This window comes from Carassius gibelio, chromosome B20, assembly GCF_023724105.1.
Source record: "Carassius gibelio isolate Cgi1373 ecotype wild population from Czech Republic chromosome B20, carGib1.2-hapl.c, whole genome shotgun sequence".
In the NCBI taxonomy this organism is placed as follows: domain Eukaryota; kingdom Metazoa; phylum Chordata; class Actinopteri; order Cypriniformes; family Cyprinidae; genus Carassius; species Carassius gibelio.
Window position 1 is genome coordinate 12,902,500 of NC_068415.1, and position 23,353 is coordinate 12,925,852.

At 37.2% G+C, this 23,353-nt stretch overlaps 1 protein-coding gene across 2 annotated transcripts in view; it reads left to right on the forward strand.

Annotated features, from left to right (window-relative positions):
* The window catches only part of LOC127984075 (GDP-mannose 4,6 dehydratase), a 64,884-nt gene that overhangs the window by 23,688 nt on the left and 17,843 nt on the right, over nucleotides 1-23,353 (forward strand). For both annotated transcript variants that reach the window (XM_052586547.1, XM_052586546.1), the window contains one exon: nucleotides 4,981-5,108. In XM_052586547.1, coding sequence (XP_052442507.1) covers nucleotides 4,981-5,108 — 128 coding nt within the window. The remainder of the gene's footprint in view (nucleotides 1-4,980; nucleotides 5,109-23,353) is intronic.

Here is a 23,353-nt window from a genome sequence, read left to right on the forward strand (position 1 = left end):
ACCAATAAACAAACCTCGAAAGAGTTTACGAAATATGAGAAGAGAAAAATAATCTGTTACAAATCCGCCACAGAGACGTCTGTTGTCTGTGCGCATGTGAAAGCAGTTACACTTTGACACCTATTCAGGTTCTTATGTCTAATAATAGTGTGTAGTTATAGACGAGAGAAGCGGTCATGCCAGTCAATCCGACGACATCTGAGGGCTCCTCCATTACTCGCTCTTCTCTCGTCTTTTTGTTCCCTCACGATCCCTCTTTCTTGTTGAAAGACGAGCGTTTTAAGAAGTTAAACCTCTCCAGGTGAGAAGGGCTGCACCTGTATGAAGGTGTCGATGGACCTCTCACCTATCGCAGACACACTCACACACACACACACATTCACACTGTTGGATGAGCCGTGAGATGTTTTGCTCTTTCACTCCACGTCTACCCGTCTCACACACCTGTGTTTGTGTATTCATGTTGTCACAGCAACAAAGAAGGGAAGTGAATGAGATGCTCCTTTAATGTCTTAAATTAAACATCACTCCTCACCTTGTATCTCTGTCGCTTTCTGCTTCTCACTCTCTGTCTGTCCGACACACACTTCAACATACACCCCCAAAAGCTTACATGGTTCGTTACTTGGGGCTCGATAATAAGGATTTTTTTTCTAAATGCCTAGCTGGTGATGTAGTTCAGATTTCTACATGACTCTTGGATAATTAGTTGTATTATTTTATACATTTTATTTTTATAAAAACACATTTTAAGGCAAAACCTTTTATTATTTGCAGCATAATTAGTCACATTTATTTATCAATTAATCGATTTAAGTTTTTAAATGTATGTTATTAATATAATATTTATTTTATGATCTCTTGTCTTGTATAATTACCTATGGTTTTTCAGGAATGTGGGGTTCAGTTATTTTTTATTATTAGAAAAAAATATATTTATGCAATATATAAAATAACTATCATATAATATATTGAAGATATATAATTAATAAATATTAAATGAGTCCTATTATGCCACTGTTTTAAAATATGTTATTGAAGTCTCAAGTGTCCCCAGTTTCTGTCTGTGAAGTTTCAGCTGGAAATACCCCACGAGTCATTTATTATATCATTTTGAAAATGCCCATTTTGAGTGGAAGCAGAAACGCACTGTTTTCATGCATGTCTCTTTAAATGCAAATGAGCTGCTGCCCCACCCCCCACTCCTCTTCCAGTATAGGGCTGTACTTCTCATACCTCAGATACTCTGCTAAAAAAAACATCTGTTTGGTTTTGATGATCATATCTATCTTTCTGAAATCATTTGTTTTAAACCATGTTAGTTGAAACTTCAAATAAACGGTTTCATGAGTGCACACGTGCAGAAAGCGGCTGTCACGCGGCATGTGAGTGCTAAACTAAGTTCTCTTTCATGTCTTATTGAACTTAAAAAGAAATTGCATGTTTATATTAGAATCTCTGTGCCAGCAGCAAAAACGTCCATTTCCCGCTAACATTTGAGCGACGTTAAGTGTTTTCTTAAACAGCACTGATTGGCCAGCGTTCACACGCTCAACAGATTTGACTCTGATTGGGTTCAATGATCATTGCTTCACGCTCTTCACCAAAGCACAGAAGAAGTGATGGAAAGTTTGGATCATTTTATGGACCCGGTCATTTAAATCTCTTTCATCAAAATGTAATTTCGTTCATTTAGTTCATTTCAACAGAATATAATTAATCTTGAATGTTAATAGCCAAATTCACCAACACATCTACTTACGCGACATTGAACATATTTTGAATCAGAAAAACAACTATAATACAACCAAGGCTACTACTACTAGTTCTGTTTCCTGTTAAGAACCTATAGGAAGATGTGCATGCGGGTAAACCTGAAATGAACGATTCCCTCGACCAGACAACTTGATATTCCCGATTCATATGAATGATTCGTTCATACTGTACTTTTGACAATACTACAGCAGTGTAATATACAGTAAATAAATGAATAAATCCACTGAGGCTGTGCTCATCAGTGCAGCCAAAGACAGAACAGTTAGCATGCTTTGCTTGAACTTTTGTTTTGGTGTTAGAACTGGTACACTGATGTCGCGATTTCACGTTTTCTGGGTGGGTAGGTGCACCTGTTATAGCACTTAAAAGTCTGATTTTCATGATATGTCCCTTTTAAGAAAGTCATAAAATATTTTACGTTCGTAATTTTTGAACTTTCTAAATGTTAATTTCATATTAATATTATCATGCAAATATTTTTTTCACCAATACATTTTTATTTCTATATTTTTTTCATTTCATGTAATTTCTTTTCAAAGAAAATTTCGAATAGTATCTGGAAGTTATATGGTTATAGTTTTCTGCATGTAACTATATTAAAAAACTCGTAAGCTATAGCACTGACACAATAGGACAAGTGACAGTTTAGTCAGCTGGTATGAAACTCATAACAGCCTCCGGGTCAGCGGGCCAACCATATTATTGAGCATGCTAACTGTTATTTCTGGTTTGACATTGCAGCTTTGCCGGTTCTGAAAGAGAGCAGGGTGCTGCTGTGTGTTTGTCATTCATTTAAATGAACGTGGCAAGCCGATGGTTGCGTGTACATCTGCATGAATGTGTGTTCAGACATGTGTCAAGAAACAGGAATAGGGCCTTATACTGACAGTCGTTTTTTCACATGCTGGAAATATCTGAGTGTCAGTGACTGATAGACCAGACATCTTGACTGCACTTTATTTCCACCTGGTTTGGCAGGGCGTCTTTCCATCCATTAGAAATTTCGCCTAGGTACTCAACGTTACCCTCGCTCATTACTCTTAAAATGTGCATTGACAGTGCCCGGGCACCTTCCGCTGCCAACACGCACACCTGCAGGTCTGCCGCGATCCCGTCCGCATAATCATGGTCTAAACGTGCCCTAAACTGGGTTGTTTTAGACTTGATGAGAGCGAGCTGCGGTCGACTCCCTGCGACTCTGCTCCTCGTCACGGCTTCCCACCGTGTGCTAAGAGACGGCCTAATTACACTCCGACTGGAAACAGGAGCCGGTGTGCGGAAATGGCCTGTCTTGGACTTTTAAACACACTTGCGCACAGACGCATAGCCGCCCCATTATTGTGGACCACGGTTTGGTCAATCGGCGTCGATTTACCTTTTCCCCCTCTTTTTTTCAAAAGAGTGAACAGAAATCAGATCCTCGGGTCCCCCCCCCTGTGGTTTGTCTGTGACGACGGATTGACCCGGCTGTTTACAGTGTGGTATTTTAAACCGTTCTTCTCGTGCCAAGCTCACGCACCTGGTCATGAGCTGCGTTTAGTTCGGATTAGAAAGAGCCCTTTGTGATAGCAGCAAGCCTGCGCACGGGGGGCCCATGACGGACACCCTGTAAGTGGAAAGAGCCTGTCCACTTATGAAGTTTTATTTTTTTATTTTTTACATTTCATTTCAGGTTACACTGCAGATCAGGGCTCAGCAATTAAGGTGACCCACTGCGGGCCTAGGGACACTGTTTTGGATCAGTGCTACAGCATATCTTTTTTTCATGTACAGTACAATATATTTTTTTGCCTGGAAAACATAAACATATGGTTTTCTATGACATTTCATTGCGGATTCTGCTTACTAGTAAAAACTTTATTGCTGTTTTTAGTTAACATTTGATTTAAAATGGTGAAAATGTTTATAATAATTATTATTATTATTTAAAAAAAATTATGTACACTTTAATGTCAAGCTTTTGGATGATCCAGCACTACATTATACCGCATTGTGTATGTATGTATTTTTTTTTTTTTAGTTAAAGCTTTCCCTGAGAACCAAACCAATGACCTTTGCGTCGATTGGGATTATTGTCTACTGTTTGAATGCTTTTAAATAATTAAAGAAATGTACCTTTATGCATTTGGCAAGTGGTTTTTTTAATGAAGTGACTTGCGCTGTATTTAAAGTATATAAGTTCATGCATTTCCTGGGAATCGAACTTTGGGAAATGTGTGTGTTTTAGCCATGGTTTGGCTGTTTGAGCAAGAATGCTTAAAAATGTGTTTCAATAATTTTCAAATAAATTTACATTTATACATTTGGCAGACAGTTTTATTCAAAGTGAGTTATAGACATGTCATCAGTTCATGTATTCTTTGGGAATCAAACACGTGACCATTAACTGTTTAAGCTATGGGAACTAAATATTAAACCTTACAGGAATTTCTCACATATTTACAGTTATATATGTAAACATAACATTATAAATTCACGGGCGCAGAGCAAGTAGAAATCTAGCCTTACTGGGCAAGCAGAAAAAAGTTTAGGAAGGGTTTAAGACCGCCCCAGTCTTGTAGTTGACTTTTGTTTTGCAATTATAGGGCATGATCTTCCCGGCATTGCTGATTCTCTCTAGACAGCATTTATGGCCAAAATCACACACCCATGTAGGCCTCAGCCCAAGTCAAGAGCGTAATAGTGGTCGTTCACTTATACACTTAAAGTGTGTTCCTGCTCTGACCCGGGCCTGATATTATAGGCAGTGGAGGTTTTCGTCTAGAACTCCCACCTCTGTCTGATTCAAGCTATAGCACAACCCAGCAGGACATGAGAGCGGCCAAGGTTTCCCACAGATGAAGCATGTGTGTGTGTGCGTGTGTGTGTCTGGCAGCTCAGTAGGACTTTGGACGGGCTTACAGATTCTCTGGGGTGGTCCAGTGACTAGACAAGAGTCTGATTTTTATCCCTGTGTGTGACTGTTAGTGTGTGTGTGTGCGTGAAAGGGCAGATTAACAGCCATAGTTCTCAATTCGCTTTGGCCAAAACGCAAATTTGCACTGACGTGTAGGGGGGGGGGTGTGGGGGGTCAAAAATGAATGAAATGGACAGGTACAAGAAAAGAATAAAGAATGAAAAAAAAATAAGAGTGAAAAAGAATGGCAAGGCAGAATTAATGCTTCATACTAATTTTTTCAAATCTGTGTGTACATGTTTTTCCAGGTTCAAATTTTGTAACTAGGAAGATCAGTCGCTCTGTGGCAAAGATCCATCTTGGGCAGTTGCAGTGCTTCAGTCTGGGCAATCTGGACTCCAAGAGAGACTGGGGCCATGCCAAAGATTATGTGGAGGTACTGGAACACACTCACACATTTGGTTCAATTCTGTTGAGGACGTACATACTGTATACACACAAAATGTTTTCTTCCATAGTACATGTTGTACCAACCCATTGCCCCACTGTCTCTATGAGAGTGAACACTACATTGATATTTCAGCCCTGTATTTTGTTTTAAAAATGTTAGGACACTTTCAGAACTCTGAAACATCTACACCAATGCTGGTTTAGAATCACTTTAAACAGTTATTTTAACTTAATAATATTGATAATCAGCATACTCTTTGAGTATACGTTTGAACTAAAAAAAAAAAAAAAAATATATATATATATATATATATATATATATATATATATATATATATATTTATTTATTACATGTACATTATATATATTATTATATACATTTAATTATTGTTTTTATTAATTTATATTATAATTAGTATTGATTATGTAAAATCTGATGAACCATGAAATCTCCATAAAATTATCTATATTGTAGGAAAAATTGTGCTAATGCTTTCTATTAGTTGCATTGCAACAACAAAATTATTTGAAATATGAGGTAGGTTTTTTTTTTTTTTTTTTTTTTTTACTTGCCCTACTTTAAAAAGCATAGTTGCGTGTGAGAATTCATTGCATCTGGGCTGCTGGATTGCATAATTACTTTCTTGTTCTCTGTTTATTTTTTTGTTACTGTTGATGCAATGTGCATTCCTGTTTAATGGTGTGTCTGGGTTCTTAGTTATTAGTTTTTGCAAGCATTTCTGTTTGTGGTAATGACAGATACAAAGTGAACATCAATTTTGGTGTCTTCTGTTACTATTTTTTTCTTTAAGAAAGGGATCCATTGGTCACATGTTGTTGCTCCATAAACATGTCAACATGTCAGCCAGCTGGCTATGATGAAGATCCCAAAGTTCCTGATAAACTGAATTCCCAGAATGAGAGCAACAGTGCATGAAATCATCAGCATCCTATTGACAAATTATTATTTCTCCTTTAGTGGAGTTGCTGTTTGCAACTATACTTTTGCTATTGCTGTCTGTTTATGCTGTTGCCATCTAAAATTAGTTTTACCTATTAAATCAAGCCCAACAAGGATCCCAAAGCAACTTAAAGGGGTACTCTACCCTAAAATGAAAATGTTGTTGTTAATCATTTACCCCCATGTCGTTCCAAACCCATAAAAGCTTAGTTCGTCTTCAGAACACAATTTAAGATATTTTGGATGAAAACCTGGAGTGTCAAGTAAAAAACTTCAAGTGTCAAGGTCCATAAAAGGTTTGAAAAGTCATCGTCAGAATACTCCATCTGCCACTTCTTGTAAGCGAAGAAAACAAAAATGACAACTTTATTCGATAATTCCTTTGTCAACTGTCTCCTCTGTGTCACTCCATATCACAGTGCTGCGTATACTCTTCTGTGTCCTCCGCGCCACAAGGATGCGCTGTTTTATTTCAAATCAAAGGTAAATACACATAGAAACAGCACATCCTTGTGGTGCGGAGGACACTGAAGGGCATACATTTCTTCGATTACAAAACGTGTTCCCGTCACAACATATAACCCAGATTGCACGTCTGATGGCAGATGGAGTATTCTGATGACAACTTTTCATACTTTGACACTTATTTACTTGCCAGTCTATAGGACAGTCTCAAGCCTCCAGGTTTTCATCCAAAATATCATGGGGGAATGACATGGGGGTAAGTGATTTAATTTTTTTTTTTAATTTTTTTTTTTTTCATTTTGGGGTGGAGTAACCCTTTAATTGGTATTAGATTATGAAAATAAATGTTTCTCAATCATATTATCATGGTTTCTGAAGGATCATGTAACACAGAAGGTTCAGCTTTGCCATGGCAGGAATAAATTACATTTAAAATATATATATTGAATTCAAAACCAGTTATTTTAAGTTGTAATAATAGTTCACAATTATAAATATTACAGGGTTTACTCTTACGTTTTTTTTTTGTTTTTTTTTGTGAGCCAAAGTGTCGTCTTTCAAATACATTTCAAAATGTAAGCTCTGAGAGTTTTGGAGACTTTGATTTGCACAGCTGTCAAGGAATTTTGTATATATCTTACAAAATTTGATAAAATCATGTATACTGTTTAAATGAAATCTAGAAACAAGTTTGTTCATCAGTTTGACTGAGTGTAAAATTCTATGTTCTCACTTACAACTATTACGAGAACTATTTATAACTATATATTCAGTTTGGTCTGCCATATGTAATATGTGTATTTTGACCTTGCACTTTCTTTTCAATTTGCTTGTAATTACCCTCTGAGTGCACAGCCGTGCTGTCGTGTTTATCCTGGATTAGAGAGACCTGTGTTCCTTTAGATTTTTGCCAGAGTGGTTTAGGTTTGTGTGTGTGTGCATGCATGTGTGAGCTGCTCCAGGTTTCCTGTGGGAACGCTGGTATTCCAGGCGGCTGAATCATGCAGCCAGGTTTATGTGGCTCAGGACTGGGGCAGATTTCGGGAAATGGGACCAAAGCTGTGAGCGTGTGTATATTTGTGAGAGTTGTGCGTGTGTGTGGAGATGGAGTAGATCAGCGCGGTTAGCTATAGAAACAGTCCATGGATTCTACGCCGTGTATTTTACCTTCAGGCAAAGTACAAAAATGTAAAAATCCTCTGTCTGATCCATAGGTTTAGATTTTTCCATACAGACAGTGTGTCAGTCATCTTTTGTTCGCACTGTTGATTTCCGTCCTGCACCTCTTGAAGGCCTCAACTCCACGATTCCTCCTCACGCTATTCCAGTCTTTGTGAAATCTTTAGTGAGAGTCATGTTTGAAAGAGTGAGTTTGTTGCAGTACACCATGTAGATGTGTTTTTTAACAAGTCAAGTGCCATCAGTCACTATTATTGTTTTGAACTTGTATAGCATTTGAACTCGTCTATGCAGTACTATTTAGCAGTAATGCATTAAATCGACCAAAGTTACAGTTGAAGACATTTAAATTGTTTTCATGTTTCATGTTCTTTTGAACTTGATCCTGAAAAAAAAAAAAATTTAGTAGCACAGCTGTTTTTATCAAAATAAATAATTACGCTCCAAATAATAATATTTTCATGCTTTCTAAAGGATCATGACACTGAAGACTAATGGTTGCTAAAAATTCTATTCACAGGAATAAATTATATATATATATATATATATATATATATATATATATATATATATATATATATATATATATATATATATATATAATATATATATATATTTTTTAATATACATTAAATTAAGAGGACAGCTCATTTAAATTGTAATAATATTTCAGAGTATTACTCTTTATTCTGTATTTTTTATCAAATAAATGCAGCTTTGCTAAGCATAAAAGACTTTTATCATAAACATTAATAACAGCTCAAACTTTTGAACGGTAGTTTATGTGAGATCTTTTTTTCTGTGCATGTCTGTGCTTTTTATTTAGAAGCGCACAGATAGGACTCCATGTGGTCGAAGCAGTGGGAGATCAACACTGTATGTTTGTGTAAACTCTTGAACCCGCGCACAGATTTAATTGGTTCACTGTTTGTATGACTTAATAAGCTGTTTGAAGCTTGAAGCTTTATAGTTTTATGAAATTCAGACTTCAGGCCTCCACTAAAAACATACATAAAATCAGGGCGCAAATGAAGTGAAGTTCAAAGATTCCTGTGAAAACACACAGGCTGAGCTGATAGCGCGAAACTCTCAACGGGGTCTTAGAGGTTGGTGATGTTTTTGTTATGTTTTAGATGATTTCACCTCAGATCGCTTTGTTTCTCCAGCAACAAAATGATTTTTGTCCTCGTTCTCACCTCATGCATCCATCCGCACCACCGACCAATCGCGTACTAACGAGAGCTTGGAGATTAATCATGCTGGTCTTTATGAGAACCTGACGGCCAATCATATCACTCATTAGCTCTGTGACCAACTGTACCTGCAGTGACCCGTCACTGCGAGAGACTCTTATTTCATGGCCGTAATGCTCTGTGTGAAGACTGCATCGGATTTTCCAATAAGATTGTTTTCATAGGAGACTGGGAAACCAGCTGGAACTTTTTGACCAATAGGAGTTTCTCGTGTTGTAGCACACACACACACACACACACACACACACACACACACACACACACACACACACACACACACAGTCTTTGGGTTTTAATGTGTTATGGGGACTTTCCATAAAAATATTTGTACAAACTAAATTCTGTCACCTAAACCTTCCCATAAACCTAACAAAATCATTATACATTTTTACATTAAAAAAGAAAAAATAATAATAATTTAGTGTGATTTCAAATCCATTATTCTCATTATTAGGACCCAAAAATTTTAACATTTGGTCCTCACAATGTAAAGGTTTTCCTGGGCCACACAAACACACACATGCATCATACTTGCAAATTTAATAATATTACTACATTTCTATTTAAAAAAAAATGCTGTTGTTTTGAACTGCCTCTTATTAATTAATCAACTTTTGCATCATAGTAATACATTGTAATATATTATAATATTTTTTATGATATTATGTTTTATTTAAATAAATGCAGCCTTTTTTAGAAATAGATGCATAATATATAAATAAATAAATGTGTGTCTATCTATCTATCTATCTATCTATCTATCTATCTATCTATCTATCTATCTATCTATCTATCTATCTATCTATCTATCTATATATATATATATATATACATAAGTCATAAAAAATGTTTAATTCCATTATCCTCGGTCTAAATCTTGATTGAATTGAGTTTGCTTACTGACTGAATCAATCTTAGCTAATGACTTGCTTGTTGACCGATTGATCGGTTATTATAAAAAGTTATAATGTCTGACTCAAAATAGACTGACTGAAAGTGTAGTTAAAAGAAACATATCAGCAACAGTTGTACTGTAATAATGTTGAAAATATATAATTAGTAATACTTTTTTTATATGATTTATTATCATTTAAAAATAATAATAATAATAATAATTACTATATATTTGTTTTCTTAGTAAAGCCAAAGTCCAGTAGTAAATGCTCTAATGTCTGTGTGAGTCGGGTATGTTTTGTGATAGGCGGTTGGTGGGATTTGGTGCTCTTGAGGGGTGTTTGGTATGAAGTGGCTGGTTTTGTGTGTGTGTGGGTTCTTTTTTTTGGGTGGGGGTAGGAGTTGGGGGCCTTAAACTCCAGTGGCCAGCATCCAGTAGAATAAATAAACACAGCTGCAAGCTGAGACCACCTTAATGTTGGTGTGTGTGTGTGTGTGTGTGTGTGTGTGTGTACTGGTATATATGGTTTATGAAGACACAAATGTGTATAATGACATGCGTACTACAATGTAAACATGGTTTATGCGGAAACTTCCTCTGTCCCTGTAAAACAAAAGGCTTAAAAAACATTCAAAACAGTGTTTTATGAAACGAATGGCGATATAAAATACAGTTTGTACAGTATAAAAACACTGCACCTATGGAGAGTCCCCGTAAACCACAAATGCAAGTATGAGTATGCCTGTGTGTGTGTGTGTGTGTGTGTGTGTGTGCGCGTTGAATCCCTATTTTCATGGAGAACTACAATCTTTAAAACCTGCTAACACACAGATACACGTACACACATACACAAGATGTAAGGTGATCTAGGGAAAGGGCTGATTTTAAGGTTGATTTAGCAGAGCATTTAACACGGGGCATTCCTGAACTTGTGTAAAGCTCTCTGTGCTGAGACAAGGTCATACGTGTCTGTGAGCAACTATTAGACTCCTCGATGTGTGTGAGACATGGCTTTGTGATGATGAATGTGGGTTTATTCCACTGTAAGACGTGTGTGTGTGTGTGTGTGTGTGGCAGCTGGCTGTCTGTGTGATTGACATGGCTGAGCTCTTCCCCGCTGTGTTGAGGATGAAAGCAGATGCTCTCATTTCGTTCTCTCCCTTTTTTTCTCCCGTCTCTTCACATGCCCTCTGTAACCAGAATCCTCAACTTTCAGCCTCTCACAGAGCTGAAGATATGAGGGAGAGAGGGAGAGGGCGAGGGGAGATAAGAAAGGGAGGAAAAGAATTATTGAGTGGAGGAGAATCTTAGAAAGTGGATGAAAGAGATGAATTTTATCACATTGTTCTGTTATCATGCCTGTGTTTTGGCAGCGCAGTGCAGAAAATGAACATGCCAATTCAGTCTCAGCGAGTTAAGAAGCTTTCTGTTGCTCATATACATTCAGTCTGTCAGGGTGTTTTTATCTTTTTAGTGGCTTTGTTCCAAAACCTAGTGAGCTGACTACAGAAGCAGTATTTGAAGACATCTTAGGCATGTTCCCAACTCGAAGCCTGTTACAAATGGTTGGTTTCTTAAACGTGATTCATCCTAAAACACTGATTTTTGTTTTAATTCTGAGGCATTTAAGGGCAGGAATCAACAGGGATGGCTATTATATCATGAGAACGAGGCCATGAAAAATACTCTGTGTAATTGTTAGTATTTCAAAATTCTGATATATGATTTATTTTAATAAAATACTTTTACTTTAATACTTTTTTCCCCATAAATATTAACGTGAAAAACATTGATTCTTGACATTAGAATATTGTCAAGATGTTGTCATTGACATCTTGACTGATTCTTCACATTAGAATATCAGTAATCTCAGAATGCAATGTGACAAAGTTCAGTTAAAACATAAATGGAAATATTAAAGTAATTTTTAATATTAAATTGTTTTTTTTTTTGTCTTTTATGTTCACCAAGGCTGCATTTTATTTGATCAAAAATACATTTGAGTTTATTTTAAAATGTTATTTATTCCTGTGTTGGCAAAGCTGAATTTTCAGCAGCCATAACTCCAGTCTTTCAGTGTCACGTGATGCTTCAGAAATCATTCTAATATGCAGATTTTCCTTCTAAAGAAACATTTCACATGCACGGTTAAAAACAGTTTCTTTTCAGTATGTCAATAGATGGACTGGAGTTGTTTGGATTAGTGCTTAATATGTTTCTGGAAACCGTAATGCGTTATTTTTTAGGATTATTTGAATAGAAAATGTAACAGAATAACATTTATTTGAAATAAAAAAAGTAAAATAAAAAAAATCTTTTCTATCTTAGTGACCCCAGAATTCTATACAATAAAATTGTCAAATGTAAGTGAAATTTAAAATGCATTATTTGTTTTAGTTGTTTATCATTAAGCTTATCTACTTCATAATTAGTTTAGCAACATGCTAACGTCATACTCTTAATTACCGTGTCCTGTGCAGAGTGCTATTTGTGTACTGCCCTTCTGCCTATGTAGAGCGTTCCAAATCGGTCATTTCTGAGGTTCCATTACAGTTAGAACGCTGCCTACGTAGGCGGTGGGCAGAGAGACAGCTCACTAGGTTTTGAAACAAACCTTGCATCTCTCTTTCTACTTTTGCACACACGCACAGTTTCCTTTGGATTTAATGGCTCCAGGGACGTATCCAGTCGAATGGGCTGCAGTCTGCTCATTCTCTGGAATAGATATGAAGACTCGCCACGTCCATAATGCTGTATATGTAATATCAGGCTCCCTCAGCTAACGTCTGTTTTCTCTTAGTGTGGAGTCACACCCACACGATCTCCAACCCAGACCTGGCTGACCCCTCCGTCACCTCTCACCTTGTCTTTTCTCACTGAGTTACAGACCTCCTATGTCGCTCCATTTTCTGTCCATTTCATTCTTCTCTTGCGTAGTCAGCAGCCGAAGTCTGTCATTACAGTGGAGACACTCACACACGTACACACACACACACACATGCATATTTATTCACACTCCATCATTCAGCAGAGTCACATATTTCCCCTGACAGCTTCTATATTAAGCACCCGAGTTTTTGTCTTTTGCAACATTGAGACCAAATAAGTAAATCTAACCCTCTGTTGACTCACCACAGAAAGTAACGAGGGTTGTGTGTGTGTGTGCGTGTGTGTTAGGCCATTCATGACTGTGTACCATGGTTTGCAACAGCCCACATTTTCCCACTTTCCTCAAAGTTAGCACACCAGTTTTCCACACGGCCGGGTAGAACCGTAACACAACATTACCGCAACGTTAATCCTCACAAAAAAGCTGTGTTAAAGTTTCTGTGTGTTTGCTTTGTGTTCGCTGTTAAACAGAGTACTACAGTTGGGCTCTAACGGCAGATTGTAATAATACACACTGCTGTGACTACAGTTAAAGGACTGTTTGAACCAAAACTTGAATTCTGTCGTTGTTTTCAAACCCTTGCTCTTCTATGGAACAGAAAAGAAGACATTTTGTTTTTTGCCTGCACAATGAAAGTTAGTGGGGTCTAATGCTCATGTTTTGACCCCATTGACCTTCATTGGATGAAAAGAAAGACAATGGTTTGGCATGCCATCTGTTAAGTCTACATGAGTTTTAAAATAATTACTTCATATTTGTTCTTGGGGTTTTGGTTAGCGCCGATGACAGTCATTTTCATAATGTGTTCCTGTATCATTGTCAAGGGAATTAATTCTACATTATAATGAAAAAAAAGTGACTTGAAACATGTTTAAAGAAATCGAGTGCCACAGCAGTGCAGGTGTGAGTGTGTGTTTGTGTGTGAGACTTCAGACTCGAGACTCAAGACAGACCTTGTTTGTCCATTAGAGCGTGAGAGGAAGTCCAGACCGCACCGTTTGAAGTGATGCAAAGTTCTGGTGTGTAAATGTGTGTGTTTGTGAGTTGCATTTACTTACTGGAAATGAAAAGATCCCACATCTGTCACGTTATTCCACTCATAAATAATTCATATTTGCTCTCTGTCTCTCTCTCTCTCTCTTTTTTATGCTTCTGTCTTCGGTTCTGTCCAGTAAAGTTGACAGATGTTTCTCTATCTGTCACACCTGTTTTATGATTTATTTATCCAGAGTCACACGTGCGCACACGCTTTTTTTATATCTGTCATGTATTATTAATAAGCAGGAAAGACCATTTATGCAGTACATTATTAGGTGGAAAATTATTAGCGCACACAGGCACTTTTCTTTTGTAATGTTGGGGTTTGCCAGTAAAAACAACGGTTGTTAGGGCAGCATATGTCACATGGACACACACACACTCTAAGTCACTCTTTCTGAGTTATGCTTTAAAAAGACTGGGGAAGAAGTGACACAGAAGAGAGATCCTGTGTGTGTCTGTGGTCAAGAGAAAGAGACCGTTTGCCAAATGGCATCTGTATGCAGAGAACAGTGTACCACTGTAACGCATCATTTCAGAAACACTGAAGGAACATAGTGTGTGTGTTTGTGTGTGTGTGTGCTGAGCTGATGACCTGTCTTCTATTGAGAAAGGAGAATAAGTGCACTGCTTACTGCGTATATGAAGCATATACTACATACTACTTTTTAAATAGTATATGTAATTAGTTTATAAAGTAGTATTTATGAATACTTTTTTCTTTATAAACAATGTGTTATATAGTCTACCATTCAAAAGTTTTGTCCGCAAGTTTAAAAAAAAATATATATATAATACTACTAATAATATTATTTTAAGTCTGAAAGGATGCATTAAATTGTTTAAAAGGTACAGTAAAGGCATATGATGTTGCAATTTTTTTCTTTTTCAAATAAATCCTGTTCCTTTGAACTTTCTAATATAGTATCTTGAAGTATCTTGTAGTAGTATCTTGATTAGTATCATATTATCTTGAAAAAAACTGCATCAAGGCTCCACAAAAATAATTAGGCAGCACAACTGTTTTTCAAAATTGAAATTGGCACCAAATCAACATATTAGAATGTCTGTGGGATCATGTGACACTGAAGACTATAATAGCTGCTGAATATTCAGCTGTCGTCACATCAATAAATTACATTTGAACATATATGAAAATAGTAAAAAAGGTTGTTCTAAATTGTAAAAATATTTCAGAATATTACATATTATTACTGTGTTTTATTAATCAAATTAAATGCAGCAATGGCATATGATATATGATATGATATGATATGATATGATGACAAAAGAAATACCAAAACAACGTGTGTGTGTTACCCAGAGCTGTGTGCAGGTGTGTCATTTGTATAATCTGGTGAATAAATGTAGTATGTAATAATTCCTGTAGTAGCTCCTGTCGATCAGCCCACACTCACGAAACAGGAGAGCTCAGCTTTCTCCTTTGAGAGTGTGTATGTGCTGTCCACATTTACACAGTCTGCTGTTGGGTCATCAGTCAGCTGTGGTAATCTTTGTGATGACAGCCGCTGGCTTTAGCAAAGAATAGAGTTTCCATAGCAATACGTGACCATGTTAGCTATTTATCCCGAAATCTGACGGTCATCAAACCACAGTGTCATGTAGGAGGAGGGAGACTTGTGGAGCCTCGGCATGCTGTGTGTGTATTTGCGTTCGTGTGTGTAAATGTGTTTGTGCGCAAATGTATTTAGACATGTGGGTAATATCATTTCTCTGCTGTATGTCTGTCAGTGTGCCCGCCTCGAGAATTCAAAAGCATCTCTTCGGTGATCACAGGCTAACTGGCCATCCTTTGAGTGCCCGTGTGTGTATGTAAGGAGGTGATAAGTGACTTAATGAGTTTTCTTACCTTCTCACCCGCTGTATCTAATGGAGCATCTCACACTCTTAACTGACATGTTTTAAATGATGCTTTCAGGACCCCATCATCTTTCGTCACTTTTGTGCATGCATGTAGATTGTTAGGAGTTTGTTGCACGTCTGAGTTCAATAGTCCTCGTAGAGATGCTTGGGAAGTGAACACGACAGCCTTACTATGTGTGCATGCACACAAACACGCATTCATACACGTATGTCCTTATCCAACCCCATCTGACCTGGCCGATCCAGTCACCTCCTCATCTGGTTCTGCTTTGCCCCTCCCTTAGGGCCAGGAAATAGTTGAAGAGCCATGCGTTTCCCTGGGGCCACATTTCACAGGTGCACCACTGTTTGTCTCTTGCCTTTTACATATGTCTTAAATAATAGAAATAACAAATATGGCCCTACCCAGGGAGAAACTGGACCCACTCTGAGCTCCATGCAGACCCCTGAACCTCCACGTTCAATCCATGCACACACACTTACTTCTGCACATCTGTCTGTCTGTCTGTCCATCTATATTATTTGTATAGCTTTCTCTCTGTCATTCTGATTCCATCTATCTGTCTGTGTCTGTATGGGTATCTCTCTATTCATTTGCCTTCCTAGCTGTTTCTGTTCTCTCTATCAATTTGTCCTTGTAGTTCTATCTGTTTATCCATCTATCTGTCTTATCTCTCTAGACGTTTGTCTGTCTGTCTCTCGATCCATTTATTCATGTAATTCTCTCTATCTATTGATCTATTCAGATGAGTAGATTACTTACAAATTACAGATTACATAATGAAACATGTAGTTAGTTACGTAATCAGGTTACTTATTTTAGGTAATCTATTCTGACTACTTTTGAAATTACTTTTTTTTGTTTACCATTTAAATGTAGCATGATATATATTTTAAAAAAATTTAAATCAAAAACTGCAGTAGGAACTGCAGTGTTTAAATTGATAAAAAGCTTATGATTCAATTATAAAAATGTGACATCAATTAATTAAACCCTTCTTATTGAAATATTAACTTCCTTAGAGAACAGCTGTTTGTTTCATACATGGTCTAATTGCATAAGGGGTGTTTTCCACTTAATTCAGAAGCTTGGTTTGTATATTGTAATTTCAGAATTTGTGAACATGGTTTATTCTTAATGGTATGACACACAGCGGGATTTTTAGAGAGGAAAATTTAAAAGAAGAATTAGGCAGAATAAATAATAAAGAATTTAAATAATTCATTGCCATTGTGTAAATAATATGTAATCACGTAATCCTTAAAGTAACCGTTATCTGATTGTGAGCATTATAAAATCTTAATACTGTAATTACAAGTACTTTTTGGAATCTGATTACATAATCCAGATTACATGTCATGTAATCAGTCACCCTGCTCTGGCTGTCTGTTTGTTTGTTTTAGTTTTTTGATCTTTGTATAATATCATACAATTTATTTATTTATTTATTTTTTTAGAAGTGCGCATGTGTGCACGCACACACAGACATTGAATGAAAAGCAGTTCATCCACAGACACACACACACACACACACACACACACACACACACACACACACACACACACACTGGCCATGATGCACAGTAGTTTGAAGGGTCTGGTGGAGCCAGTGAAACTAGAGCACTATTTCATGTCACATTTAAACATCTTAATGACACTGCAGTCTGCCATGCACCCCCCGCATTAATCATCTCTGCACTCTTACGTTACACACACACACACTCATGCAGTATCCAGATGTGCGCGCTGATGCATTTGATTGGATAATAGGCTTGGAGGGACTGTTTAATGGTCAAAGTTTCTGCTTTAGGATTTAGGGGTGAAAGGTCAAACACTGCTCTGCCCATTAAACCTGCCCGGTGGGTGTTGGGACGTGGGTGTGCGCTTGGGTGGGTGGCAGGGTCCTCGATTACTTGTAAATTCACCCACAGAGCAGGTTAAAGAACCCCTATTTTATTACACAATTAAACATTTTCATAGTTTGTAGCTTTACAGTCCACCACACTCTGTATTTCTCTCTCATAATCCTTTGCCATATTGATTTAATATCATATCATATTATATTTGAACTGCCAAAAATTAGGTTCATGCGATATGAATACTCTCATGCACATACATAATCTGGACATGATCAGATATGACATGAGGGAAGTAGAATGTTGTTTTTCTGTGGGTTTTTTGGGATGTTGACTAATATGTCCCTCTTCTAGAGGAAGATAAAGTAGTTATTCAATCACAGTTTGACAGGAGTGTAGTCACGCCAGTACACTTCATTATTGTGTAAAAGTGTGTGATCGAGAGGGAGCGAGGCAGTGAGAGAATGCTAACATTTGTGTAAATGGCCTGAATGGTTCCTCTGTTTAAATCTCAGGAAATCAGTAGAGACTGGCTGCTTGACTGAGTGAGTGCTTCCTGTCTCTACAGGAAGTGCTGGCTTTTAGAAGGAGGAGAGGTCATTTAGAACAAGAGTGTGAGTGTTTGTGTGAATGTGTTATCTCGATATCTGTGTGTGTGTGTGTGTATATATATGAGCTATGGGGGAGTGGGGTAAGCTAAGCCACATTTCACTTAAGCTGTTCTCTAGGCAAGAAGGAAGAGGCAAAACTTGCATAGCTAATTAAAGTTCAGGATGTCTGCTTTCAACATGAAGTTTGAAGAAAGCTTATAACAAAGGGCCATATAATTTCTCTAAAGTCAAGTCACACAACCTGCCCCCTGTGAGGGGTAAGCAGTGTTGTGTCATAGGATACATATGAAGATAAAGATAATTCAATTTTTAAAAAAAACAAATCATAATCACCTTTCCAAAATTTATCTTGCAGTTAATTCATATTTTTATAAACCAACCAGGTAGAAGTTTTCATATTTAGAATTTCAATGTAGTGAAACATTTCTTTATCAGTTTGTTACAATGTTTGTTATTAGTTCAAGTATTTTTAATAGTATTTTCTGCATTTGGAGTTTAAGCTCTGTATAACCATTGCTTGACCCACTGCAAAAGTTTTTTATTTGGGGAGGTTATTATTTCGTGGATTACCTTTAAATGATTTTTAACATGCATAATATGTATTTTTAGACCTGATTACATTTGCATTGACAGAAAATTATTTTTACTTGCCATAGAAAATATTTACTTTGCAAATGCAGTTTTATTAATCACAGGCAGCTGTATTTGATGGCCACTTTTTAAATATGTAATCACTTGACACAAAATATACACAATTTACCAGATTAAGAGGTGGATAGCCTTTGACACATCTTACCCCACTCTCCCCTTTGTCTCGTCATCATTTACCAGAAAATTTGCAGATGTTTTATTTAATTGCCAAAATTATTTATATTATATTTTTTTATTGCAGAGAATCCATATCTTTTGTGGATTTATTGCATGTTTGTTATCATTAGTTTCTCCATAACTGCTCTGTTCATTATGTTCTGTGGCCTTTTTTTCTTTGCAGTATTTAATCAAAAAGTCATTTGCCTCATTTCAGGCTCGTGCAGCCAAACACAATCAAAACCTGATCACACAAACCATGTGGGGTGTGCAGGAAGCTTGAGCGCGCTCTCCACACACACACACACAGCTGGGTCTTGTTATAGTCTTTACAGTAGCTGACTCTCACTCTATGTTATTAGAATTGTGTTGTACTACTGCCGTAGCTCAGAATTTATGCAGTACAGGTGTTGAAGAATCACACACACCATCACGCTCGTGATCTATAGCCTCTGCTATGCGTACAGTCTGGTATTTCTCCCCCTACCCTTCACACACACACACACACACACACACTGTCTGACTACTGACTCACACACACCTCCCTGCAGGTTGAACATATCACAGTCTGTCTCGCTGAAATTGCAACACATGATTCTGATTTCAGGGCCTTCAAATCCAATATGAAAAAAATGTATTGCATTATAACTTCATATATTTCTAACTGAAGTCTGTGCGTTCTTGTGCGCACATGTATGTCGCTGCACATTCATGAGGTTGGGTATTTCAGTGTTTGTGTTTGTTTATGTCTCACTAAGTGAATAGAGAGTGGTGGGTTTGTGTGTGTGTGTGTGTGTTTGTGTTGGTAGATGTGGTATTTCCTTTGCAGGAATGTGAGTTTAAATAGCTCCACAATGTCAGAACATTTCGGCAACAGACTTTCAGCGCTGTGACCAAACTTCCTCTCTTTAGGAATTTTAATGGTTGTTGAGCATTAACAACTATTTTCTGAAAATTCTTAAATCAGAGTTTCAAACCAAAGCTGGAAGGTTCATGTAGTTCGTACCTTTTTGGCAGCCTTTTTTAAATAAACACGTGCCTTGTGGTATTACCGGTTGACTTTAGACATGTTTTCAATGAAAGCGATGATAAAATAATTTCTTTTACATTGCGATCTAAAAGAAAATTGAATATTGTATTTTATTAGGCATACATGAGCTTCTGAGATACACATCCACATATGCGCACGCAGGGAATATAAAATAACTGAATCCCAGCTTTCCATGACCAACAGCGATATAAAAGTGGAGGGTCAAATTTTACCCAGCATTCCTGACACACAACCTCATAGTTCACATACATTCACATTCTCACAAATGGGTATTCATTAAGGACACACGATATATTGGTTTCCAATATAAATAGTAATTAACTGTTATCACAATTTTATTATCATTGTCATCGCCTTATTTTTTTTCCATTTACATATTTCCCCTAAACAACAAAAATTATAAGGTTTTAATTGCTAATTTTATTTTGAAGCGCAATTTTATGGCATCTGAATGGCAAAATAAATATTGGCCATTCTTTTTGTTTTTGACCTTTTAATATAAAAAGAAATAATCATTTGGATCTGAAGATTTCTATATCAGTGCAATCTTCTTTTTTTCTAGTTTATTCTCATCACTCGCACACACACGCACAAACACACATTTTGAGGGATAACCTTGAGGTGTTTTGTAAAACGGTGTGTTTGACACAGATGATTATCTGTAGTAATGGTTAACAGCCGATTCTATTTGATAATGTCCATTTTGTTTAAGTGGCCAGATGCCATCAAACCCACACACACATGCATGTTTCATTATTATCTGTCATCATTTTTGAAGACTTTTTAAAAATGCAGAATCTGACAAAATTAGAGTGAAATATGTTCCTTGTGGTCCACACACACACACACACACACACACACACACACACACACACACACACACACACTAAGCCGCTACGCTCACATAAACACACCACACATTTCCCTGATGACTCACTTTCACTCCTAAACACTTTTTAATACACACATGATGATCTCAGAGGTGGTCTGCGTGACCCTGGGAATTGTCCGCATATTTAGCGAAAACACCTCCAGAGAAGAGCTCTTTCTTACGGTTTGTTTTGATTCTTTTTAGTTCTCCGATTTCATTGGAGTCCGCAGGAGTCCAGAGCAGCAGCCATACAATGTCTTTTCCCAGGCTAATAAGGTTTTAATTAGGGTTTAAGCTGTATATTTGAAATAGACTGACAAGAGGTTAAACCATCCCAGATCGGGTGAATAACTCCACCCATCCTCCTCAAATGAAATCAGATCTAGTATAGAAGCGCTGCAGATATTAAAGCCGAATTAAACAAACAGGTATCCGAGGTTCAGGCAGTGCTGATCTTTAACAGTTATCAAAACAGCACATTCTGTACATACCTCCACCGCTGCCAGCACCTCGGGCCAAGCGCAAAACACTGACGAGGCTTTTGTCCTCTCTTCCTTATTCTTCAGACCAAGAATCCGACAGTTTATTGGTTGGTTGGTGGCGTGTTTTGGCCTCTTTTAGGAGTGGGTTTCAAACATTCGGCAGGAACTGGCTTCCTCTCTACCTGCATAAACACCTGAAACCAACACCTTTCTTTCTCTCCTCCTCTTATTTCCTTTAGAGGGCTTCCTTTGTGTTGTGTATGTCACTGCTAATCTGTAGATTAGAGGTTCGGTCTTGTGGATGTGTGCCGATGTTTGTTTAAGCCTGATTGTTGGTAAAGTGAGATGATCGTACTGTCTGCACGTGTATGTTTAGATGAACGCTTTAATTGAGCCTTTTAAAGAGATTACAGAGTTTAATGGCCACACACTCACCGCCTTGCATTCATTTAGCCTGATATAGACACGTGCCAGCTTGCAAATTTACTGATTCATTTTACAAACCCCCACATCATCATAATCATCAGATGGGTTGGATCTAGCTTCACTGAAAGCACTAGACAGGAGGAAGTTTTATCTTGGCAGGCATAAATTACAGAAATGTAAGGAAAATGTGCACCGGGTGAAGAATTAGTCTTTCTTTACTACATTGTCGTTTACTTGTTTCCTTCAGTGGATATAATAAGTCTTTCCAATCTTGCTGTCAGCTTAATTTATAATATCAACATTTGTTAACCCTTTCTATGATGCATAGAGCATTATTTAGATATTCATGATGTATTCAAAATATCTGTGCTCGCAAATAACTATCATTCATATATATATATATATATATATATATATATAAATATAAAATACTAGTGGCCTAAGACTTTTGCCCGGTACTGTGTGTGAAATAAATAAATATATATATATATATTAGTGCTGTCAAAATTAGCGCGTTAACGCATTCGATTAATTTGAAATATTTAACGCGTAAAAAAAATAAATAACGCAATTAACGCGGTTGCAGTTTTTTTTATTTCCAGTTGTGGCCATGTGTGTTCAAAGTGCAAAGAAATATGGATAAGACCAAGGAAGGACTTTTAGACGGAAAGTTTCAGTATAAAACTCTGCCGGATTACTCTTCAGTCTGCCACAAGAAACATTACTCTTCATTTAGTCTGCCACAAGAAACAGCAACATTAAAATCATGAACTCAAATGTCATTGTTTAAAAAAAAAAAACAATGACTGTAACAGTGCGTAAATCAGACCTTTCTGTAACGCTAACGTTAATAAGCTTAAACGAAAATAACAAAATAATTGTGTAGCGGAGTATTTTTTGTACACAGTGCCGCGAACTGTCAATCACTCCTGTGCGCGTGCATCACTGTCCTCCTCAGCTGCAGCAACTTGCGCTCTCTCCCTTCATCAAGCTTTAAAACAAAAAGGGGACAAAAAGATCATATTGTCTTTGTGCATAGGCTATAGATTAATTCGATAAATGAATATCTAAATTTGTGCCTTGCCGTTTTTTTAGAACTTAGAAAAAAGATGCTGCAGCCAATGAACAGCCAGCGGGGGCTGCAGGACGACTCAACCTCCGCAGACAGTTTTTAATGTTTATCAGACAATAAATACTCAAGATTTTGCTTTAGTATAACTCACAACGAGTTTCACACACCTTCTCCGGCCACGTTGAGTTGTTGACACTTAACAGTGGGAAAAGCGACACATGCGCTATTCACTTGTATAACTTAAGGGTGAATGGGTAATGTAGTTACTGCTCTGGGTGGGATGAATTAGGAAGCTTGCATTGTGAAGGGCGCTCTGAAAATCGGCAGTGCAGGTAAAAGATTAAAACCTCTATTAAAACAGATGTCCAAATGAGCATACCGGTACGCTACAAGCACGTTCTGGGCGCACGGAGAGGTGGCGGTACGCTCAAGAGCTATATTTGGAAGTGGCAGTACTGAGTACCGGTGCATACCGGCCCACTTAAAGCA